Source organism: Nerophis ophidion, linkage group LG03 (genome assembly GCF_033978795.1).
Source record: "Nerophis ophidion isolate RoL-2023_Sa linkage group LG03, RoL_Noph_v1.0, whole genome shotgun sequence".
In the NCBI taxonomy this organism is placed as follows: domain Eukaryota; kingdom Metazoa; phylum Chordata; class Actinopteri; order Syngnathiformes; family Syngnathidae; genus Nerophis; species Nerophis ophidion.
Genome location: NC_084613.1, coordinates 33375125 through 33395011, shown reverse-complemented (window position 1 = coordinate 33395011; position 19887 = coordinate 33375125). Strand labels below are relative to the sequence as shown.

At 41.2% G+C, this 19887-nt stretch overlaps 1 protein-coding gene across 5 annotated transcripts in view; it reads left to right on the top strand.

Moving 5' to 3' along the window:
* slc4a11 (solute carrier family 4 member 11) overlaps positions 1 to 19887 on the top strand; it is a 303990-nt gene that overhangs the window by 198204 nt on the left and 85899 nt on the right. For all 5 annotated transcript variants that reach the window (XM_061894871.1, XM_061894875.1, XM_061894874.1 and 2 more), the window contains one exon: positions 10910 to 11119. In XM_061894871.1, coding sequence (XP_061750855.1) covers positions 10910 to 11119 — 210 coding nt within the window. The remainder of the gene's footprint in view (positions 1 to 10909; positions 11120 to 19887) is intronic.

Genomic DNA, 19887 nt, shown 5'->3' with positions numbered 1-19887 from the left:
GCTATTGCAAGGAATTTAGGGAGTTTACCATCTAATGTCCGTAAAATCATCAATAAGTTCAGAGAATCTGGATAAATCACTGCAGGTAAGCGATGATATTACAGACTTTTGATCCCTCAGGCAGTACTGCATAAAAAAACGGCATCAGTGTGTAAAGGATATTACCACATTGGTTCAGGAACACTTCATAAGACCACTGTCAGTAACTACAGTTAGTCGCTACATCTGTAAGTGCAAGTTAAAACTCTACTATGCAAAGCCAAACACATTAATCAACAATATCCTGAAACGCCGCCGGCTTGGCTGGGCCCGAGCTCACCTAAGATGGACTGATGCAAAGTTGAAAGGTGTTCTGTGGTCTGACGAGCCCATATTTCAAATTATATTTGGAAACAGGACGCGGTGTCCTCCAGAACAAAGACGAAAATAACCATTTGGATTGTTATAGGCGCAAAGTTCAAAAGCCAGCATCTGTGATGATATGGGGGTGTATTAGTTCCCAAAGCATGGGTAACTTCCACATCTGTGAAGGCACCATTAATGCTGAAAGGTCCATACAGGTTTTGGAGCAACATATGTTGTCATCCAAGCAACGTTATCATTGACACCCCTGCTTATTTCAGCAAGACGAGTGTTACAACAGCGTGGCTTCGTAAAAAAAGAGTGCGGGTACTTTCCTGGCCCGCCTGCAGTCCAGACCTGTCTCCCATCGAAAATGTGTGGCGCATTATGAAGCGTAAAATACGACAACGGAGACCCCGGTCTGTTGAACGACATAAAACAAGAATATGAAGAATTCCACTTTTAAAGCTTCAACAATTAGTTTCCTCAGTTCCCAAAGATGATGTAACAGTGGTGAACATGCCCTTTCCCAACTACTTTGACATGTGTTGCAGCCATGACATTCTAAGTTAATTATTATTTCCCCCAAAAAATAAAGTTTATGAGTTTAAACATCAAATATATTGTCTTTGTAGTGCATTCAACTGAATATGGGTTGAAAAGGATTTTCAAATCATTGTATTCCATTTATATTTACATCTAACACAATTTCCCAACTCATATGGAAACGGGGTTTGTATGTATGTGTATATATATATGTATGTGTATATATATATGTATATATATATATGTGTAATGTATGTATATATATATATATATATGTATGTATATGTATATTTATGTATGCGTGTATATATACATATATATCTCTGTATGTATGTATATATCTACATGTATGTGTATACATATATATGAGTATATGTATATATGCATGTATGTATGTATATACATAAGTATACATATATATATCCATCCATCCATTTTCTACCGCTTATTCCCTTTCGGGGTCGCGGGGGGCGCTGGCGCCTATCTCAGCTACAATCGGGCGGAAGGCAGGGTACACCCTGGACAAGTCGCCACCTCATCGCAGGGCCAACACAGATAGACATATATATATATATTTATATATATGTATATGTGTGTATATATATCATTCAATCAATCAATCAATGTTTATTTATATAGCCCTAAATCACAAGTGTCTCAAAGGTCTTCACACGCCACAACGACATCCTCGGTTCAGAGCCCACATAAGGGCAAGGAAAAACTCACAACCCAGTGAATGACTATGAAAAACCTTGGAGAGGACTGCAGATGTGGGTGACCCCCCACAATACATGGCTGCAGTCATCCTCTCCTTAATACAGTACAGTCGTCCTGTCCCATAAGCAGAAAAACACCCCCAAAGCATGATGCTACCACCCCCATGCTTCACAGTAGGGATGGTGTTCTTGGGAAGGTACGCATAATTTTTCTTCCTCCAAACACGCGTAGTGGAATTATGACCAAAAGGTCTATTTTGGTCTCATCTGTCCACAAAACTTTCTCCCATGACTCTTCTGGATCATCCAAATGGTCATTGGCAAACTTAAGACGGGCCTTAACATGTGCTGGTTTAAGCAGGGGAACCTTCCGTGCCATGCATGATTTCAAACCATGACGTTTTCGTGTATTACCAACAGTCACCATGGAAACAGTGGTCCCAGCTCTTTTCAGGTCATTGACCAAGTCCTGCCGTGTAGTCCTGGGCTGATTCCTCACCTTTCTTAGCATCATTGAGACCACACGAGGTGATATCTTGCTTGGGGCTCCACTCCGATTGAGATTGACCGTCATGTTTAGCTTCTTCCATTTTCTAATGATTGCTCCAACAGTGAAACTTTTTAAACCAAGCTGCTTGGCAATTTCTCCGTAGCCCTTTCCATCCTTGTGGAGTTGTACAATTTTGTCTCTGGGGTCTTTGGACAGCTCTTTGCTCTTAGCCATGCTAAATGTTCGGGTCTTACTGATTGTATGGGGTGGACAGGTGTCTTTATGCAGCTAACGACCTCACACAGGTGCATCTGATTCAGAATAATACAGTGGCGTGGAGGAAGACTTTTAGAGGCGGACTAAGATGTTTTTGAGGGTCAGAATTCTAACTGATAGACAGGTGTTCAAATACTTATTTTCAGCTGTATCACACGAATAAATTGTTAAAAAATCATAGATTGTGATTTCTGTATTTTTCTTTTTAGGTTATCATACAGTGGACATGCACCTACCGTGAAAATTTCAGACCCTCCATGATTTCTAAGTCGGAGAACTTGCAAAATAGCAGGGTGTTCAAATATATATATACATATATATTGATATATATATGTCGGTGTGGGAAAAATCACAAGACTACTTCATCTCTACAGAACTGTTTCATGAGGGGTTCCCTCAATCATCAGGAGAAAAATCTCCTGATGATTGGAAACAGTGGAGAAAAATCTCCTGATGATTGAGGGAACCCCTCATGAAACAGTTCTGTAGAGATGAAGTAGTCTTGTGATTTTTCCCACACCTACATATTGCGCTCTACCACGGTATCGAGCACTATTCTCTGGATAATCCAATCAAGACATATATATATATATATATATATATATATACAGTATACATATATACAGTATATATATATATATATGGCTTCACTGTGGCAGAGGGGTTAGTGCGTCTGCCTCACAATACGAAGGTCCTGAGTAGTTGTGGGTTCAATCCCGGGCTGGGGATCTTTCTGTGTGGAGTTTGCATGTTCTCCCCGTGAATGTGTGGGTTCCCTCCGGGTACTCCGGCTTCCTCCCACTTCCAAAGACATACACCTGGGGATAGGTTGATTGGCAACACTAAATTGGCCCTACTGTGTGAATGTGAGTGTGAATGTTGTCTGTCTATCTGTGTTGGCCCTGCGATGAGGTGGTGACTTGTCCAGGGTGTACCCAATCTTCAGCCAGATTGTAGCTGAGATAGGCACCAGCGCCCCCCGCGACCCCAAAAGGGAATAAGCGACAGAAAATGGATGGCTGTATATATATATATATATATATATATATATAAATTTCTCACACACTACAAACAAACACTTCTGTTCTTATTGTCCAATCACCAGGACATTTAGCACATACCTTTAAGGGACTGACAAGCACATGTGTATGAAATTAAAGATTCCGTGGATGAAATGGTACCAACCTAAAACTACAAAACGCAATAAAAAGTTTTAACGTTTGCGTTTCGATTGAAGGCAGTGACTACTTTGGGCCTCTTTGGTTTAGAGAAAGTATGCAGTAAGACAAGATTGTTTGATAAATATCTCCACGATGCCGCCACAGTTTGATTTCAAATTTTCGGGACTAATGCAGATTCAAAAAACACAAAAGCAGCTACCAAAAGGTAAAAAGAAAATTATTTTTTTCATTAATGGGGCCCCTTTAAACTGTGACTGCTGTTTTGCTGCTCCCTGCTAAGAACTTCCATTCCGATCAAAAGCCAGTCAAATATTGATGGAATTTTCCTTTCATGTCACTTGTAGGTGCGTTAATGTATATTTCAACACCAAAGGAGGAGCTTCACAGTAGTTTGGGATGTTGTTGAAGTAGAATTCTAGAATTTGAGGAACCTTCAATATTCTCTTTGCACATCAGTGAGTCCCTGGTGCACCCTGTATGCTGACCAAAGCTTCCTTCTCAGAAGCTGGTCCGATTTTCCGAGCAGTTTTTCTCGTAGAATATAAGGTGCATGGAAAAAATCTGTTCCTTTGTAACAGCTTGAAGTATACAGGCTTTTGTTTTTTAAATGATTATATTACTATTCATGTGGATATTATATTACTATCTGTATGGATATATTTATGATATTATTAACTGTCATACAAGTGACAAAAGTATTTAAGCATTGTACAATAACAAAACTGAAGACCAAATTACACAATCTGTTCCAGAAGGAAAGGGATTTTTATGGCCCCATGACTCCTTTTGCAAAGTAGTCTACTGAAAATTATGGAAAGTGGCACGTTACATAGCAACTGACGGTGTGGTCAAAGTTGGAATTACCATGTGGAGAGGGGCTTGGCCTGCGTGCTTGCAGCGAAGCGGGGTGTGCCAGGACTGGCTTCGAACTTAGCGACAGGTGCGTAGATGGCCCACCTGGGCCTGGTTATTTAGTCACCTGTCGCTCCCTTAAAATGCAGCAGCCGGGAGGAGAGAGGTGTTGGAGTGGTAGTTGGAACTGGAGGAGAATCGGAGTGAGAACGAGAGACAAAGACAATAGCTGAAAAAACACATACCACAAAACGCGTTTTAAGACATTCAACACTCTACTCTTGCTTGGAAGCAAAAGTGGAAAGTGCACGCCCCAAATTTGTCACGTTTCATGTATCAGGTAAACCGTGGCGAATGGGGCGGTATGAATCCCATTCCTGCTGTATATGCACGTGTATAGAAAGTTTAATTACTGTTGAAAAAACTTACAATTATATTTGTGAACGGGGTCCTCGGCCACGTTGCATCACAGGATTCATCTGAGTCAACTGCCACTTTCGGGGTGGCGGGGGGTGCTGGAGCCTACCTCAGCTGCATTCAGGTGGAAGGCGGGGGTACACCCTGGACAAGTCGCCACCTCATCGCAGGGTCAACACAAAAAGACAGACAACATTCACAGTCTTATTCACACACTCGGGACCATTAAGTGTTGCCAATCAACCTATCCCCAGATACATGTCTGTGTATAGAAGAAAATTGAAGTGAATTATATTTATATAGCACTTTTCTCTAGTGACTCAAAGTGCTTTACATAGGGAAACCCAATATCTAAGTTACATTTAAACCAGTGTGGGTGGCGCTGGGAGCAGGTGGGTAAAGTGTCTTGCCCAAGGACACAACGGCAGTAACTAAGATGGCGGAAGCGGGAATCGAACCTGCAACCCTCAAGTTGCTGGAAACATTCATTTGCATTTTATTATCGCCTATATGTGTGGTATCTATCATTTTACCCAACACCCATTTGGTCAAAGTCCCTAGGAGGAGTTCGTTAAAGAAGGACCCCTATTTTTGGTCGGAAACGTGGCCAAAAACTATCAGAGCAAAGTTTGGCACCATGCCACGCCCACATCTCATGGCGTAGGCAAAATTAATTTGCATTTTATCATCGCCTATATGATTAGTATCTATCATTTTACCCATCACTCATTTTGTCCAAGTCCCTAGAGGAGGTTGTTAAAGAAGGACCCCTTTTTTTTCCCGGAAACGCAGCAAAAAACTATCAGAACAAAGTTTGTCACAATGCCACGCCCACATGTCGTGGCATAGGAAAAATTTGTTGGCAATTTATCATCACCTATATGTGTAGTATTTGTCATTTTACCCGTGACTCATTTGGTCAAAGTCCTTAGGAGGAGGTCTTTAAAGTAGGACCCCTTTTTTTTGCCGGATACGTGGCAAAAAACTATCAGAGCAAAGTTTGGCACCATGCCGCGCCCACATCGTATGACGTAGGCAAAATTTGTTGGCAATTTATCATCGCTTATATATGAAGTATTTGTTATTTTACCTGTGACTCATTGGGTCAAAGTCCTTAAGAGGAGGTCGTTGAAGTAGGACCCCTTTTGTTTGCCGGAAACGTGGCAAAAAACTCTCAGCAAAGTTTGGCGCCATACATCTTATGATGTAGGCAAAATTATTTTGCAATTTATCATCGCTTATATGTGTAGTATCTGTCATTTAAACCGCGACTCATTTGGTCAAAGTCCTGAAAATGAGGTCAATAAAGTACGATCCTTTTTTTTTTGCCAGAAAAATGGCTAAAAACCATCGGGGCAATGTTTGGCGCCATGCTACGCCCACATCTCATGGCATAGGAACAATTTGTTGGCAACTTATCATCACCTATATGTTGAGTATTTGTCATTTTACCCGTGACTCATTTGTTCAAAGTCCCTAGGAGGAGGTCGTTAAAGAATGACCCCTTTTTTTTCCGGAAACGTGGCAAAAAACTATCAGAGCAAAGTTTGGCGCAATGCCACGCCCACATCTTATGGTGAAGGAAAAAAAAGTTCGAATTTTATCATCGCCTATATGTTTAGTATCTGTCATTTAAACCGCGACTCATTTGGTCAAAGTCCTGAAAATGAGGTCGTTAAAGTACGATCCCTTTTTTTGCCAGAAAAAAGGCTAAAAACCATCGGGGCAATGTTCGGCGCCATGCCTCGCCGACATCTTATGGTGTAGGAAAAATATGTTCAATTTCATCATCGCCTATATGTGTAGTATCATTTCACCCGTGACTCATTGGGTCAAAGTCCCTGGGAGAGGGTCGTTAAAGAAGGACCCCTTTATTTTGCCGTAAACGTGGCAAAAAACTATCAGAGCAAAGTTTGGCACCATGCCACGCCCACATCTCATGGCGTAGGCAAAATAAATTGGACTTTATCATCGCTTATATGTGTATTATCTGTCATTTAAACCGCGACTCATTTGGTCAAAGTCCTGAGAATGAGGTCAATAAAGTACGATCCTTTTTTTTTTTCCAGAAAAAAAGCTAAAAACCATCGGGGCAATGTTTGGCGCCATGCCTCGCCCACATCTGATGGTGTAGGAAAAATATGTTCGAATTTTATCATCACCTATATGTGTAGTATCATTTCACCCGTGACTCATTGGGCTAAAGTCCCTGGGAGGGGGTCGTTAAAGAAGGACCCCTTTATTTTGTCGGAAACGTGGCAAAAAACTATCAGAGCAAAGTTTGGCACCAGGCCGCGCCCACATCTCATGGCGTAGACAAAATTAATTTGCATTTTATCATCGCCTATATGATTAGTATCTCTCATTTTACCCATCATTCATTTGGTCAAGGTCCCTAGGAGGAGTTCGTTAAAGAAGGACCCCTTTTTTTGCCGGAAACGTTGCAAAAAACCATCAGAGCAAAGTTTGACACCATGCCACGCCCACATCTCATGGCATAGGAAAAATTTGTTGGCAATTTATTATCACCTATATGTGTAGTATTTGTCATTTTACCTGTGACTCATTTGGTCAAAGTCCCTAGGAAGAGGTCGTTAAAGTAGGACCCCTTTTGTTTGCCGGAAACGTGGCAAAAAACTATAAGCAAAGTTTGGCGCCATACATCTTATGACCTAGGCAAAATTTATTTGCCTAGGGTCATAGGAACAATTTGTTAGGAACTTATCATCACCTATATGTGTAGAATTTGTCATTTTACCCGTGACTCATTTGGTCAAAGTCCCTAGGAGGAGGTACTTAAAGAAGGACCCCTTTTTTTTCCGGAAACGTGGCAAAAAACTATCAGAGCAAAGTTTGGCACCATGCCACACCCACATCTCATGGCGTGGGCAAAATTAATTAGCATTTTATCATCGCCTATATGATTAGTATCTCTCATTTTACCCATCACTCATTTGGTCAAAGTCCCTAGGAGGAGTTCGTTAGAGAAGGACCCCTTTTTTTGCCGGAAACGTGGCAAAAAACCATCAGAGCAAAGTTTGACACCATGCCACGCCCACATCTCATGGCATAGGAAAAATTTGTTGGCAATTTATTATCACCTATATGTGTAGTATTTGTCATTTTACCTGTGACTCATTTGGTCAAATTCCCTAGGAAGAGGTCGTTAAAGTAGGACCCCTTTTGTTTGCCGGAAACGTGGCAAAAAACTATAAGCAAAGTTTGGCGGCATACATCTTATGACCTAGGCAAAATTTATTAGCATTTTATCATCGCCTAGATGTGTGGTATCTGTCATTTAAACCGCGACTCATTTGGTCAAAGTCCTGAAAATGAGGTCGTTAAAGTACGATCCTTTTTTTTTTGCCAGAAAAATGGCTAAAAACCATCGGGGCAATGTTTGGCGCCATGCCACGTCCACATTTCATGGCATAGGAACAATTTGTTAGGAACTTATCATCACCTATATGTGTAGAATTTGTCATTTTACCCGTGACTCATTTGGTCAAAGTCCCTAGGAGGAGGTACTTAAAGAAGGACCCCTTTTTTTTCCGGAAACGTGGCAAAAAACTCAGCAAAGTTTGGCGCCGTGCCACGCCCACATCTCATGACGTAGGCAAAATTTATTTGGATTTTATCATCGCCTATATGTGTAGTATCTGTCATTTAAACCGCGACTCATTTGGTCAAAGTCCTGAAAATGAGGTTGTTAAAGTACGATCCTTTTTTTTTGCCAGAAAAATGGCTAAAACCATCTGGGCAATGTTTGGCGCTATGCCTCGCCCACATCTTATGGTGTAGGAAAAATATGTTCGAATTTTATCATCGCCTATATGTGTAGTATCATTTCACCCGTGACTCATTGGGCTAAAGTCCCTGGGAGGGGGTCGTTAAAGAAGGACCCCTTTAGTTTGTCGGAAACGTGGCAAAAAACTATCAGAGCAAAGTTTGGCACCATGCCACGCCCACATCTCATGGCGTAGGCAAAATTAATTAGCATTTTATCATCGCCTATATGATTAGTATCTCTCATTTTACCCATCACTCATTTGGTCAAAGTCCCTAGGAGGAGTTCGTTAAAGAAGGACCCCTTTTTTTGCCGGAAACGTGGCAAAAAACCATCAGAGCAAAGTTTGACACCATACCACGCCCACATCTCATGGCATAGGAAAATTTTGTTGGCAATTTATTATCACCTATATGTGTAGTATTTGTCATTTTACCTGTGACTCATTTGGTCAAAGTCCCTAGGAAGAGGTCGTTAAAGTAGGACCCCTTTTGTTTGCCGGAAACGTGGCAAAAAACTATAAGCAAAGTTTGGCGGCATACATCTTATGACGTAGGCAAAATTTATTTGCATTTTATCATCGCCTATATGTGTAGTATCCGTCATTTAAACCGCGACTCATTTGGTCAAAGTCCTGAAAATGAGGTCGTTAAAGTACGATCCTTTTTTTTTTGCCAGAAAAATGGCTTAAAACCATCGGGGCAATGTTTGGCGCCATGTCTCGCCCACATCTTATGGTGTAGGAAAAATATGTTCGAATTTTATCATCGCCTATATGTGTAGTATCATTTCACCCGTGACTCATTGGGCTAAAGTCCCTGGGAGGGGGTCGTTAAAGAAGGATCCCTTTATTTTGTCGGAAACGTGGCAAAAAACTATCAGAGCAAAGTTTGTCACCACGCCACGCCCACATCTCATGGCGTAGGCAAAATTAATTTGCACTTTATCATCGCCTATATGTGTAGTATCTATCATTTTACCCATTACTCATTTGGTCAAAGTCCCTAGGAGGAGGTCGTTAAAGAAGGACCCCTTTTTTTGCCGGAAACGTGGCAAAAAATCATCAGAGCAAAGTTTGGCAACATGCCACGCCCACATCTCATGGCATAGGAAAAAAAATTTGGCATTTTATCATCACCTATATGTGTAGTATCTGTCATTTAAACCACGACTCATTTGGTCAAAGTCCTGAAAATGAGGTCGTTAAAGTACGATCCTTTTTTTTTTTTGACAGCAAAATGGCTAAAAACCATCGGGGCAATGTTTGGCGCCATGCCACGCCCGCATCTTATGGTATAGGAAAAAATGTGTTTGCATTTTATCATCGCCTATATTTGTAGTATCTATCATTTTGGCCATGACTCATTTGGTCAAAGTCTTAGGAGGAGGTCGTTAAAGTAGGACCTTTTTTTTTTTTGCCAGAAAAACGGCCAAAAACCATCAGGGCAATGTTTGGCGCCATGCCAGGCCCACATCTCATGGCATAGGAAAAATTTGTTGGCGATTTGTCATTACCCATATGTGTAGTAACTGTCATTTGACCCGTGACTCATTTGGTCAAAGTCCCTAGGAGGAGGACGTTAAAGTAGGACCCCTTTTTTTTGCTGGAAACGTGGCAAATAACAATCAGCAAAGTTTGCCGCCATGCCGTGCCCACATCTTATGACGTAGGCAAAATTAATTTGCATTTTATCATCGCCTAAATGTTTAGTATCTGGCATTTTAATCGCGACTCATTTGGTCAAAGTCCTGAGGTTTTTGTTACAGTAGGACCCCTTTTGTTTGTCGGAAAATGGAAGACAAAAACCAAGATGGCCGACTTCCTGTTCGTTTTCAGGTATGGGTTCTTAAGACTTTAATGTGCGTCCCGTCATGATAGACGTCTCCTGCTATTTTCCTGTCGATACGCGAAACTGGTAAGAAGGGCTAATTTTTTCAAAATTTAAAAGTGGCGCTAGAGAGACAATTGGGAAATTTCATTTTCAGGACCCCAAACGATAACATTTTCCGCCATACCAGCTGACTCACCAACAAAATATCGGGATTTTTCTTGCTTTTAAGGTCTTCAAAAAGTTGTCGAAGAAAAAACACAGCAATTTCAATAGGGCCACTACGGGGCCCTAATTAGGGAATCTGTTCCAGTGTCAAACTGGGTCCTCCATAAAGGCTTTATTTAGTGTCAGAAAAGTGTAAAAGGAAGCAAATTATTGCCTTGAACCTGGACAAAATGTAAGCAGTGTGTATTGTGTCGTCCCCTGGAGGACACTGATGACGTTTTTTTTGTTGTTGTGTCGGCCTGCAGAAGAGCACCAAGACGGCAATGGAACTAGGCAGGACCTTCGCCACGCTCTTCTCAGACATCTCCTTCCGGCAGAAACTCCTGGAAACCAAGACTCAGGAGGAGTTCAAAGAGGCGCTGGTCTTCCAGCGCCACGAGCTGACCGCCGCCAACCAGCAGCCCACCGCTCTGGGCAAGGAGGAGACAGACCCCCGCAGTCACAAACCCCTCAAGGTGCGACAACTTTGGTTGAACGTAGGGTGTTTAAAGTTGAGTGCTTGTGGGATTTAAGCTGATGTGTACTCAAGGACTGAGGGAGGGCGTGGCCTAAAGAGACCAGCCCACTGTCCAAAGTTGTTTTTTACCATAAATGCTCTAATTCTTGCTCGGGCCTAAATATTCCTAAAGAGAGGCTGTTACTTTTACAAAATGCAAAAAGTGGAAAAGGGAAAAAAAATTGGTAGTTTTCACCTCGATTTTTAGCAATTAGCTAAAGAAATCCAATTCCCGTAGAAATTTCATGTGAATGATGAAGAGCCGAAGCCAAACTGAAATGCTAAAATTTAGCACAGAGGCCAGATAGCGGCAAGTAACAAAAAATACGAGCAAAAGGATATAAAAAAAAAAAGCTAACAGTATTACGCTAACATTCTGACAACAGCATGTTTATGATTAGCTTTAGGGAAATGCCAAAATATGACACTGAAATGTATACCTGCTAAATTTGCTTTAAAAAAAATCTAGCATGCTAAAAAGTTAACTGTAACATGTGTCAAGTACCAAAATGTATTACTGCAGTGTGTACCTGAAACATTAAATGAAAAAGCTAGCATGCCAACGATATTACGCTAATATGCTGACAATAGCTTGCTTACAGTTAGCCATCGGGAAATATATGACTGGGATCTGAACCGAGGATGTCGTTGTGGCTTGTGCAGCCCTTTGAGACACTTATGATTATGGGCTATATGAGTAAACTTTGATTTATTGATTGATTGAACCTGAGGTGTATAAACCTGCTTAATTAGCTATAAAAAAAAAATCTAGCACGTTAATGTTGGCATGCTAAGATGTTACACTAAAATGCTCACTATACCATGTGTGTACCTTAAAGCTCAGTGGAAAAGCTTGCATGCTAACGATATTACGCTAACATGCAAACAATGGCATGTTTACAGTCAAGTATAGTAAAAAAGCAAAATATATGACACTGTGTACTTGCTAAATTAGCTATAAAAGATTAGCATGCTAAAATGCTAACAGTAACATGCACCAAGTACAAAAATATATTACTGAGGTGTGTAAATGAAAAATTAATTGAATAAGCTAGAATGCGAACGGTATTATGCTAACATGTTAACAATAACATGTTTACAGTTAGCTATCGTGAAATACTAAAATTCACGACACTGCTAAATCAGCTAAAAAATATAGCACGGTAATGTTAGCATGCTAAAAAGCATGCGTCAAGTGCTAAAATATGGCCACGGTGTAAACTTTCAAAATAAGTTTAAAAAAAAGAAGAAAAATGCTAGCATATTAACGTTAGCATGCTAACAGGAATCATTAGTAGAGTAACAAAATATTTGACTGTAATGTGGATAAGTGCGAAATTAGCCATAACGCTTGCCTGCTAATATGAGAATGCTAAGGATTGTGCCGCAGGCCGTTAAAAATGTGCCCCCCCTGCTTTCATCAGTGGATTACAAACAAAAGTGTAAAGCCACACATCAACATTTTACAGCACACAGAGTCATTTTATTGGTACCAACAAAACAATTAAGGCCTGAAATGGCATTAAAAAAAATTCCATTTAATGTACAGAGGCATTAAAAAAAATTAAAGCTGTGTTAGCTAATTACAGGTCGGCGGTTCAAAAAAATGCAGGCGGTGGTACATGCGCCAAGTGACTTCGATGTAACCAACAAAGCCACTCCTGCTGTCGCCATCAAAACTGGCAGCTGCTGCTACCACTACAGCAAAATTGAGCCAATTGTGGTTCATAACAGTCTAAAAGTTAATGTAATCCTTTCAACTATTCAGGATTATAATTGTCAAATTATTTTACTTTTGTGTAATTGTACAGTTTTGTCGTAATGACACGCACTCAACGTGCACTCAGAGATGTTCTCTTAAGACGGACAAAAGATGTACTGACTTTTATTCATCTTTATGCTGCGCCAAAGTTATTATTAACAACATTCATCATGCACACAAGTCATCGTCATAGTTCTCTTGCTTCCTTTGATCACTTCCCAGAATGCAATGGGATATTTTTGTCTTATCTACATCCAAGGCCACGGGCATCAGGCGGATGAAGATAATATTAGCATGAAAGGAGATAAATGAGGCTGACAGGATGTATTGTTGGATTCACTTGGGCACTTCATCAGGTACACCACCTTTGCTAAGTCTTTGCTGTTGGTGTCATCACTCTTCATGCTGACAGTTGCAGCTAATAGTTTGTCAAAGTACACCATCATCGTGTTTGTTTCTCCTCCACCTGTGTCAGTCTGACTGTGGAATGTCTCCCTTGCTGCACAATCAATCAGCACAACCATCGCTCACAGCGTTGTCACACACATAGAAACACGCACACGCATTTCAACACACATTTAAACACTCACACGCATTTAAACACGCACACACATTTCAACACGCACATGCATTTAAAAGTGCATGTAAACACGCACACACATTTGAACACGCACATGCATTTGAAAGTGCATGTAAACACGCACACACATTTGAACACGCACATGCATTTCAACACGCACACATTTAAACACGCACACGCATTTCAAGACGCACACACATTTTAACACGCACACACATTTAAACATGCACACACATGTAAACACGCAACACGCATTTAAACACACATGTAAACATGTACTGGCTTTTAAACGGGCATTTTAACACGGACACACATTTAAACACACATGTAAACACGCACACCATTTAAAAATGCACACGCATTTCAACACGCACACACATTTCAACACGCACACACATTTCAACACGCACACACATTTAAAGATGCACACACATTTCAACACGCACACGCATTTAAACACACATGTAAACATGTACTGGCTTTTAAACGGGCATTTCAACACGCACACGCATTTAAACACACATGTAAACATGTACTGGCTTTTAAACGGGCATTTTATCACGCACACACATTTAAACACGCACACGCATTTCAACCCGCACACACATTTAAACATGCACACACATTTCAACACGCACACACATTTAAACATGCACACACATTTAAACACGCACACGCATTTAAACACACATGTAAACATGTACTGGCTTTTAAACAGGCATTTTATCACCCACACACATTTAAACACGCAGACGCATTTCAACACGCACTTTCATTTAAACACGCACCCACATTTAAACACACACACACATTTCAACACGCACACGCATTTCAACACGCACACACATTTAAACATGCACAGGTATTTAAAAACACATGTAAACACGTACTGGCTTTTAAACGCGCATTTAAACACAGACACGCATTTAAACACACATGTAAACACGCACACGCATTTAAACATGCACACTCATTTAAACACGCACACACATTTAAACACACACACGCATTTCAACACGCATTTTAACACGCACACATATTTACACACGCACACTCATTTAAACACGCACCCACATTTAAACACACACACACATTTCAACACGCACACACATTTAAACATGCACAGGTATTTAAAAACACATGTAAAAACGTACTGGCTTTTAACCGCGCATTTAAACACGGACACGCATTTAAACACACATGTAAACACGCACACACATTTAAACATGCACACTCATTTAAACACGCACACACATTTAAACACACACACGCATTTCAACACGCATTTTAACACGCACACACATTTAAACACGCACACGCATTTCAACGCGCACACTCATTTAAACAAGCACCCACATTTAAACACACACACACATTTCAACACGGATTTCAACACGCACACACATTTAAACATGCACAGTTATTTAAAAACACATGTAAACACGTACTGGCTTTTAACCGCGCATTTAAACACGGACACGCATTTAAACACACATGTAAACACGCACACACATTTAAATATGCACACTCATTTAAACACGCGCACACATTTGAGCACACACACGCATTTTAACACGCACACATTTAAACATGCACAGGCATTTAAAAACACATGTAAACACTTACTGCCTTTTAAACACACATTTAAACATGCACACGCATTTAATCACACATGTAAAAACGCACACACATTTAAAGACGCACACACATTTTAACATGCATTTAAACACGCACACACATTCAAACATGCATGCGCATATAAATACGCACACATTTGAACACCCACACTCATTTCAACATGCACACGTTTTTAAACATACATGTAAACACGCACTGGCTTTTAAATGCGCATTTAAACACAGACTCGCATTTAAACACACATGTAAACACTCACACGCATTTAAATGCACTTGTAAACACGCACACACATTGAAACACACATGTAAACACGCACTGGCTTTTAAACGCGCATGTAAACACGCACACGCATTTAAATATGCACACACATTTAAACACGTATTTAAACACGCATGTAAACACACATGTAAGCAGGCACTGGCTTTTAAACGCGCATTTAAACAGGCACACACATTTAAACACGCACACGCAATTAAACACGAACACTCATTTAAACACGCACACACATTTCAACATGCACACGTATTTAAACACACATGTGGACACGCACAATCATTTAAACAGGCACACACATTTCAACAAGCATACACATATAAACACACATTTACACATGCATTTAAACACGCATGTAAACACGCACACGCATTTAAACGCACATCTGGACACGCACAGGCATTTAAACGCGCATTTAAACACACACATTTCAACAATCATACACATTTAAACACACATGGACACACACATTTAAACACGCATGTAAACACAAACACATTTAAACACGCACATGCTTTTAAACACACATTTAAACATGCATTTAAACACATGTAAACACGCACACACATTTAAACGCACAAGTAAACACGCACATGTATTTAAACATGCATTTAAACACACATGTAAACAAACATACGCATTTAAACACGCAAGTGCACGCGCATTTAAACACATTTAAACACGCATGTAAACATGAACACACATTTAAACAGGCACACGCATTTAAACACGCACACAAATTTAAACACACATGTAAACACGCACTAGCTTTTAAACGCGCATGTAAACACACACAAGTATTTAAACACTCATTTAAACACGCACACGCATTTAAACACTCAAGTAAACACGCACACACATTTAAACACTCACACACACTTAAACACATATATAAACACATACGCATTGTACTGCGCATGTACACAGGCATTTAAACACGCATGTCAACATGAACACACATTTAAACACGCACACGCATTTAAACACTCATGTAAACACGCAATGCTTTTAAACGCGCATGTATACACGCACACGCATTTAAACACGCACACGCATTTAAACACGCATGTAAACACGCACACATATTTAAACACACTCACGCATTTCAACACGCACAGGCATTTAACAACACATGCACACGCATTTTAACACACATTTAAACATGCACATGCATTTCAACACGCACACGCATTTAAACACGGATTTCAACACGCACACACATTTAAACATGCACAGTTATTTAAAAACACATGTAAACACGTACTGGCTTTTAACCGCGCATTTAAACACGGACACGCATTTAAACACACATGTAAACACGCACACACATTTAAATATGCACACTCATTTAAACACGCGCACACATTTGAGCACACACACGCATTTTAACACGCACACATTTAAACATGCACAGGCATTTAAAAACACATGTAAACACTTACTGCCTTTTAAACACACATTTAAACATGCACACGCATTTAATCACACATGTAAAAACGCACACACATTTAAAGACGCACACACATTTTAACATGCATTTAAACACGCACACACATTCAAACATGCATGCGCATATAAATACGCACACATTTGAACACCCACACTCATTTCAACATGCACACGTTTTTAAACATACATGTAAACACGCACTGGCTTTTAAATGCGCATTTAAACACAGACTCGCATTTAAACACACATGTAAACACTCACACGCATTTAAATGCACTTGTAAACACGCACACACATTGAAACACACATGTAAACACGCACTGGCTTTTAAACGCGCATGTAAACACGCACACGCATTTAAATATGCACACACATTTAAACACGTATTTAAACACGCATGTAAACACACATGTAAGCAGGCACTGGCTTTTAAACGCGCATTTAAACAGGCACACACATTTAAACACGCACACGCAATTAAACACGAACACTCATTTAAACACGCACACACATTTCAACATGCACACGTATTTAAACACACATGTGGACACGCACAATCATTTAAACAGGCACACACATTTCAACAAGCATACACATATAAACACACATTTACACATGCATTTAAACACGCATGTAAACACGCACACGCATTTAAACGCACATCTGGACACGCACAGGCATTTAAACGCGCATTTAAACACACACATTTCAACAATCATACACATTTAAACACACATGGACACACACATTTAAACACGCATGTAAACACAAACACATTTAAACACGCACATGCTTTTAAACACACATTTAAACATGCATTTAAACACATGTAAACACGCACACACATTTAAACGCACAAGTAAACACGCACATGTATTTAAACATGCATTTAAACACACATGTAAACAAACATACGCATTTAAACACGCAAGTGCACGCGCATTTAAACACATTTAAACACGCATGTAAACATGAACACACATTTAAACAGGCACACGCATTTAAACACGCACACAAATTTAAACACACATGTAAACACGCACTAGCTTTTAAACGCGCATGTAAACACACACAAGTATTTAAACACTCATTTAAACACGCACACGCATTTAAACACACAAGTAAACACGCACACACATTTAAACACTCACACACACTTAAACACATATATAAACACATACGCATTGTACTGCGCATGTACACAGGCATTTAAACACGCATGTCAACATGAACACACATTTAAACACGCACACGCATTTAAACACTCATGTAAACACGCAATGCTTTTAAACGCGCATGTATACACGCACACGCATTTAAACACGCACACGCATTTAAACACGCATGTAAACACGCACACATATTTAAACACACTCACGCATTTCAACACGCACAGGCATTTAACAACACATGCACACGCATTTTAACACACATTTAAACATGCACATGCATTTCAACACGCACACGCATTTAAACACACATGGGCACACACATTTAAACACACATTTAAAAATGCACACACATTTTAAACACGCACAAACATTTTAAACACGCACACACATTTTAAACACGCACAAACATTTTAAATACGCACACAGATTTAAACACGCATTTCAACACGCGCGAGAAGAAGCCTCCAACGGCGCTCAGACCGACATCTCATGTTGACAGCTGAGAGCTGGCAGACATTTTGGATCGGTGCGTTTCCTCCGAGCAAAGTACTTTGTCTGCTGTCCGTCCTCGGGCCCCAAGAAGAAGAAGAAGAAGAAGATGACTCATCAAGGCACAGCTGCTCTGCATATGAACACATATGTTCTATGAAATGTAGGGCGTCACACAGAAGTACTCAAATTAATCCATCCATCCATCCATCATCTTCCGCTTATCCGAGGTCGGGTCGCGGGGGCAGCAGCCTAAGCAGGGAAGCCCAGACTTCCCTATCTCCAGCCACTTCGTCTAGCTCTTCCCGGGGGATCCCGAGGCGTTCCCAGGCCAGCCGGGAGACATAGTCTTTCCAACGTGTCCTGGGTCTTCCCCGTGGCCTCCTACCAGCTGGACGTGCCCTAAACACATCCCTAGGGAGGCGTTCGGGTGGCATCCTGACCAGATGCCCGAACCACCTCATCTGGCTCCTCTCGATGTGGAGGAGCAGCGGCTTTACGTTGAGCTCCTCCCGGATGGCAGAGCTTCTCACCCTATCTCTAAGGGAGAGCCCCGCCACCCGGCGGAGGAAACTCATTTCGGCCGCTTGTACCCGTGATCTTATCCTTTCGGTCATGACCCAAAGCTCATGACCATAGGTGAGGATGGGAACGTAGATCGACCGGTAAATTGAGAGCTTTGCCTTCCGGCTCAGCTCCTTCTTCACCACAACGGATCGATACAACGTCCGCATTACTGAAGACGCCGCACCGATCCGCCTGTCGATCTCACGATCCACTCTTCCCCCACTCGTGAACAAGACTCCTAGGTACTTGAACTCCTCCACTTGGGGCAGGGTCTCCTCCCCAACCCGGAGATGGCACTCCACCCTTTTCCGGGCGAGAACCATGGACTCGGACTTGGAGGTGCTGATTCTCATTCCGGTCGCTTCACACTCGGCTGCGAACCGATCCAGTGAGAACTGAAGATCCCGGCCAGATGAAGCCATCAGGACTACATCATCTGCAAAAAGCAGAGACCTAATCCCGTGGCCACCAAACCGGAACCCCTCAACGCCTTGACTGCGCCTAGAAATTCTGTCCATAAAAGTTATGAACAGAATCGGTGACAAAGGACAGCCTTGGCGGAGTCCAACCTTCACTGGAAACGTGTCCGACTTACTGCCAGCAATGCGGACCAAGCTCTGACACTGATCATACAGGGAGCGGACTGCCACAATAAGACATTCCGATACCCCATACTCTCTGAGCACTCCCCACAGGACTTCCCGAGGGACACGGTCGAATGCCTTCTCCAAGTCCACAAAGCACATGTAGACTGGTTGGGCAAACTCCCATGCACCCTCAAGAACCCTGCCGAGAGT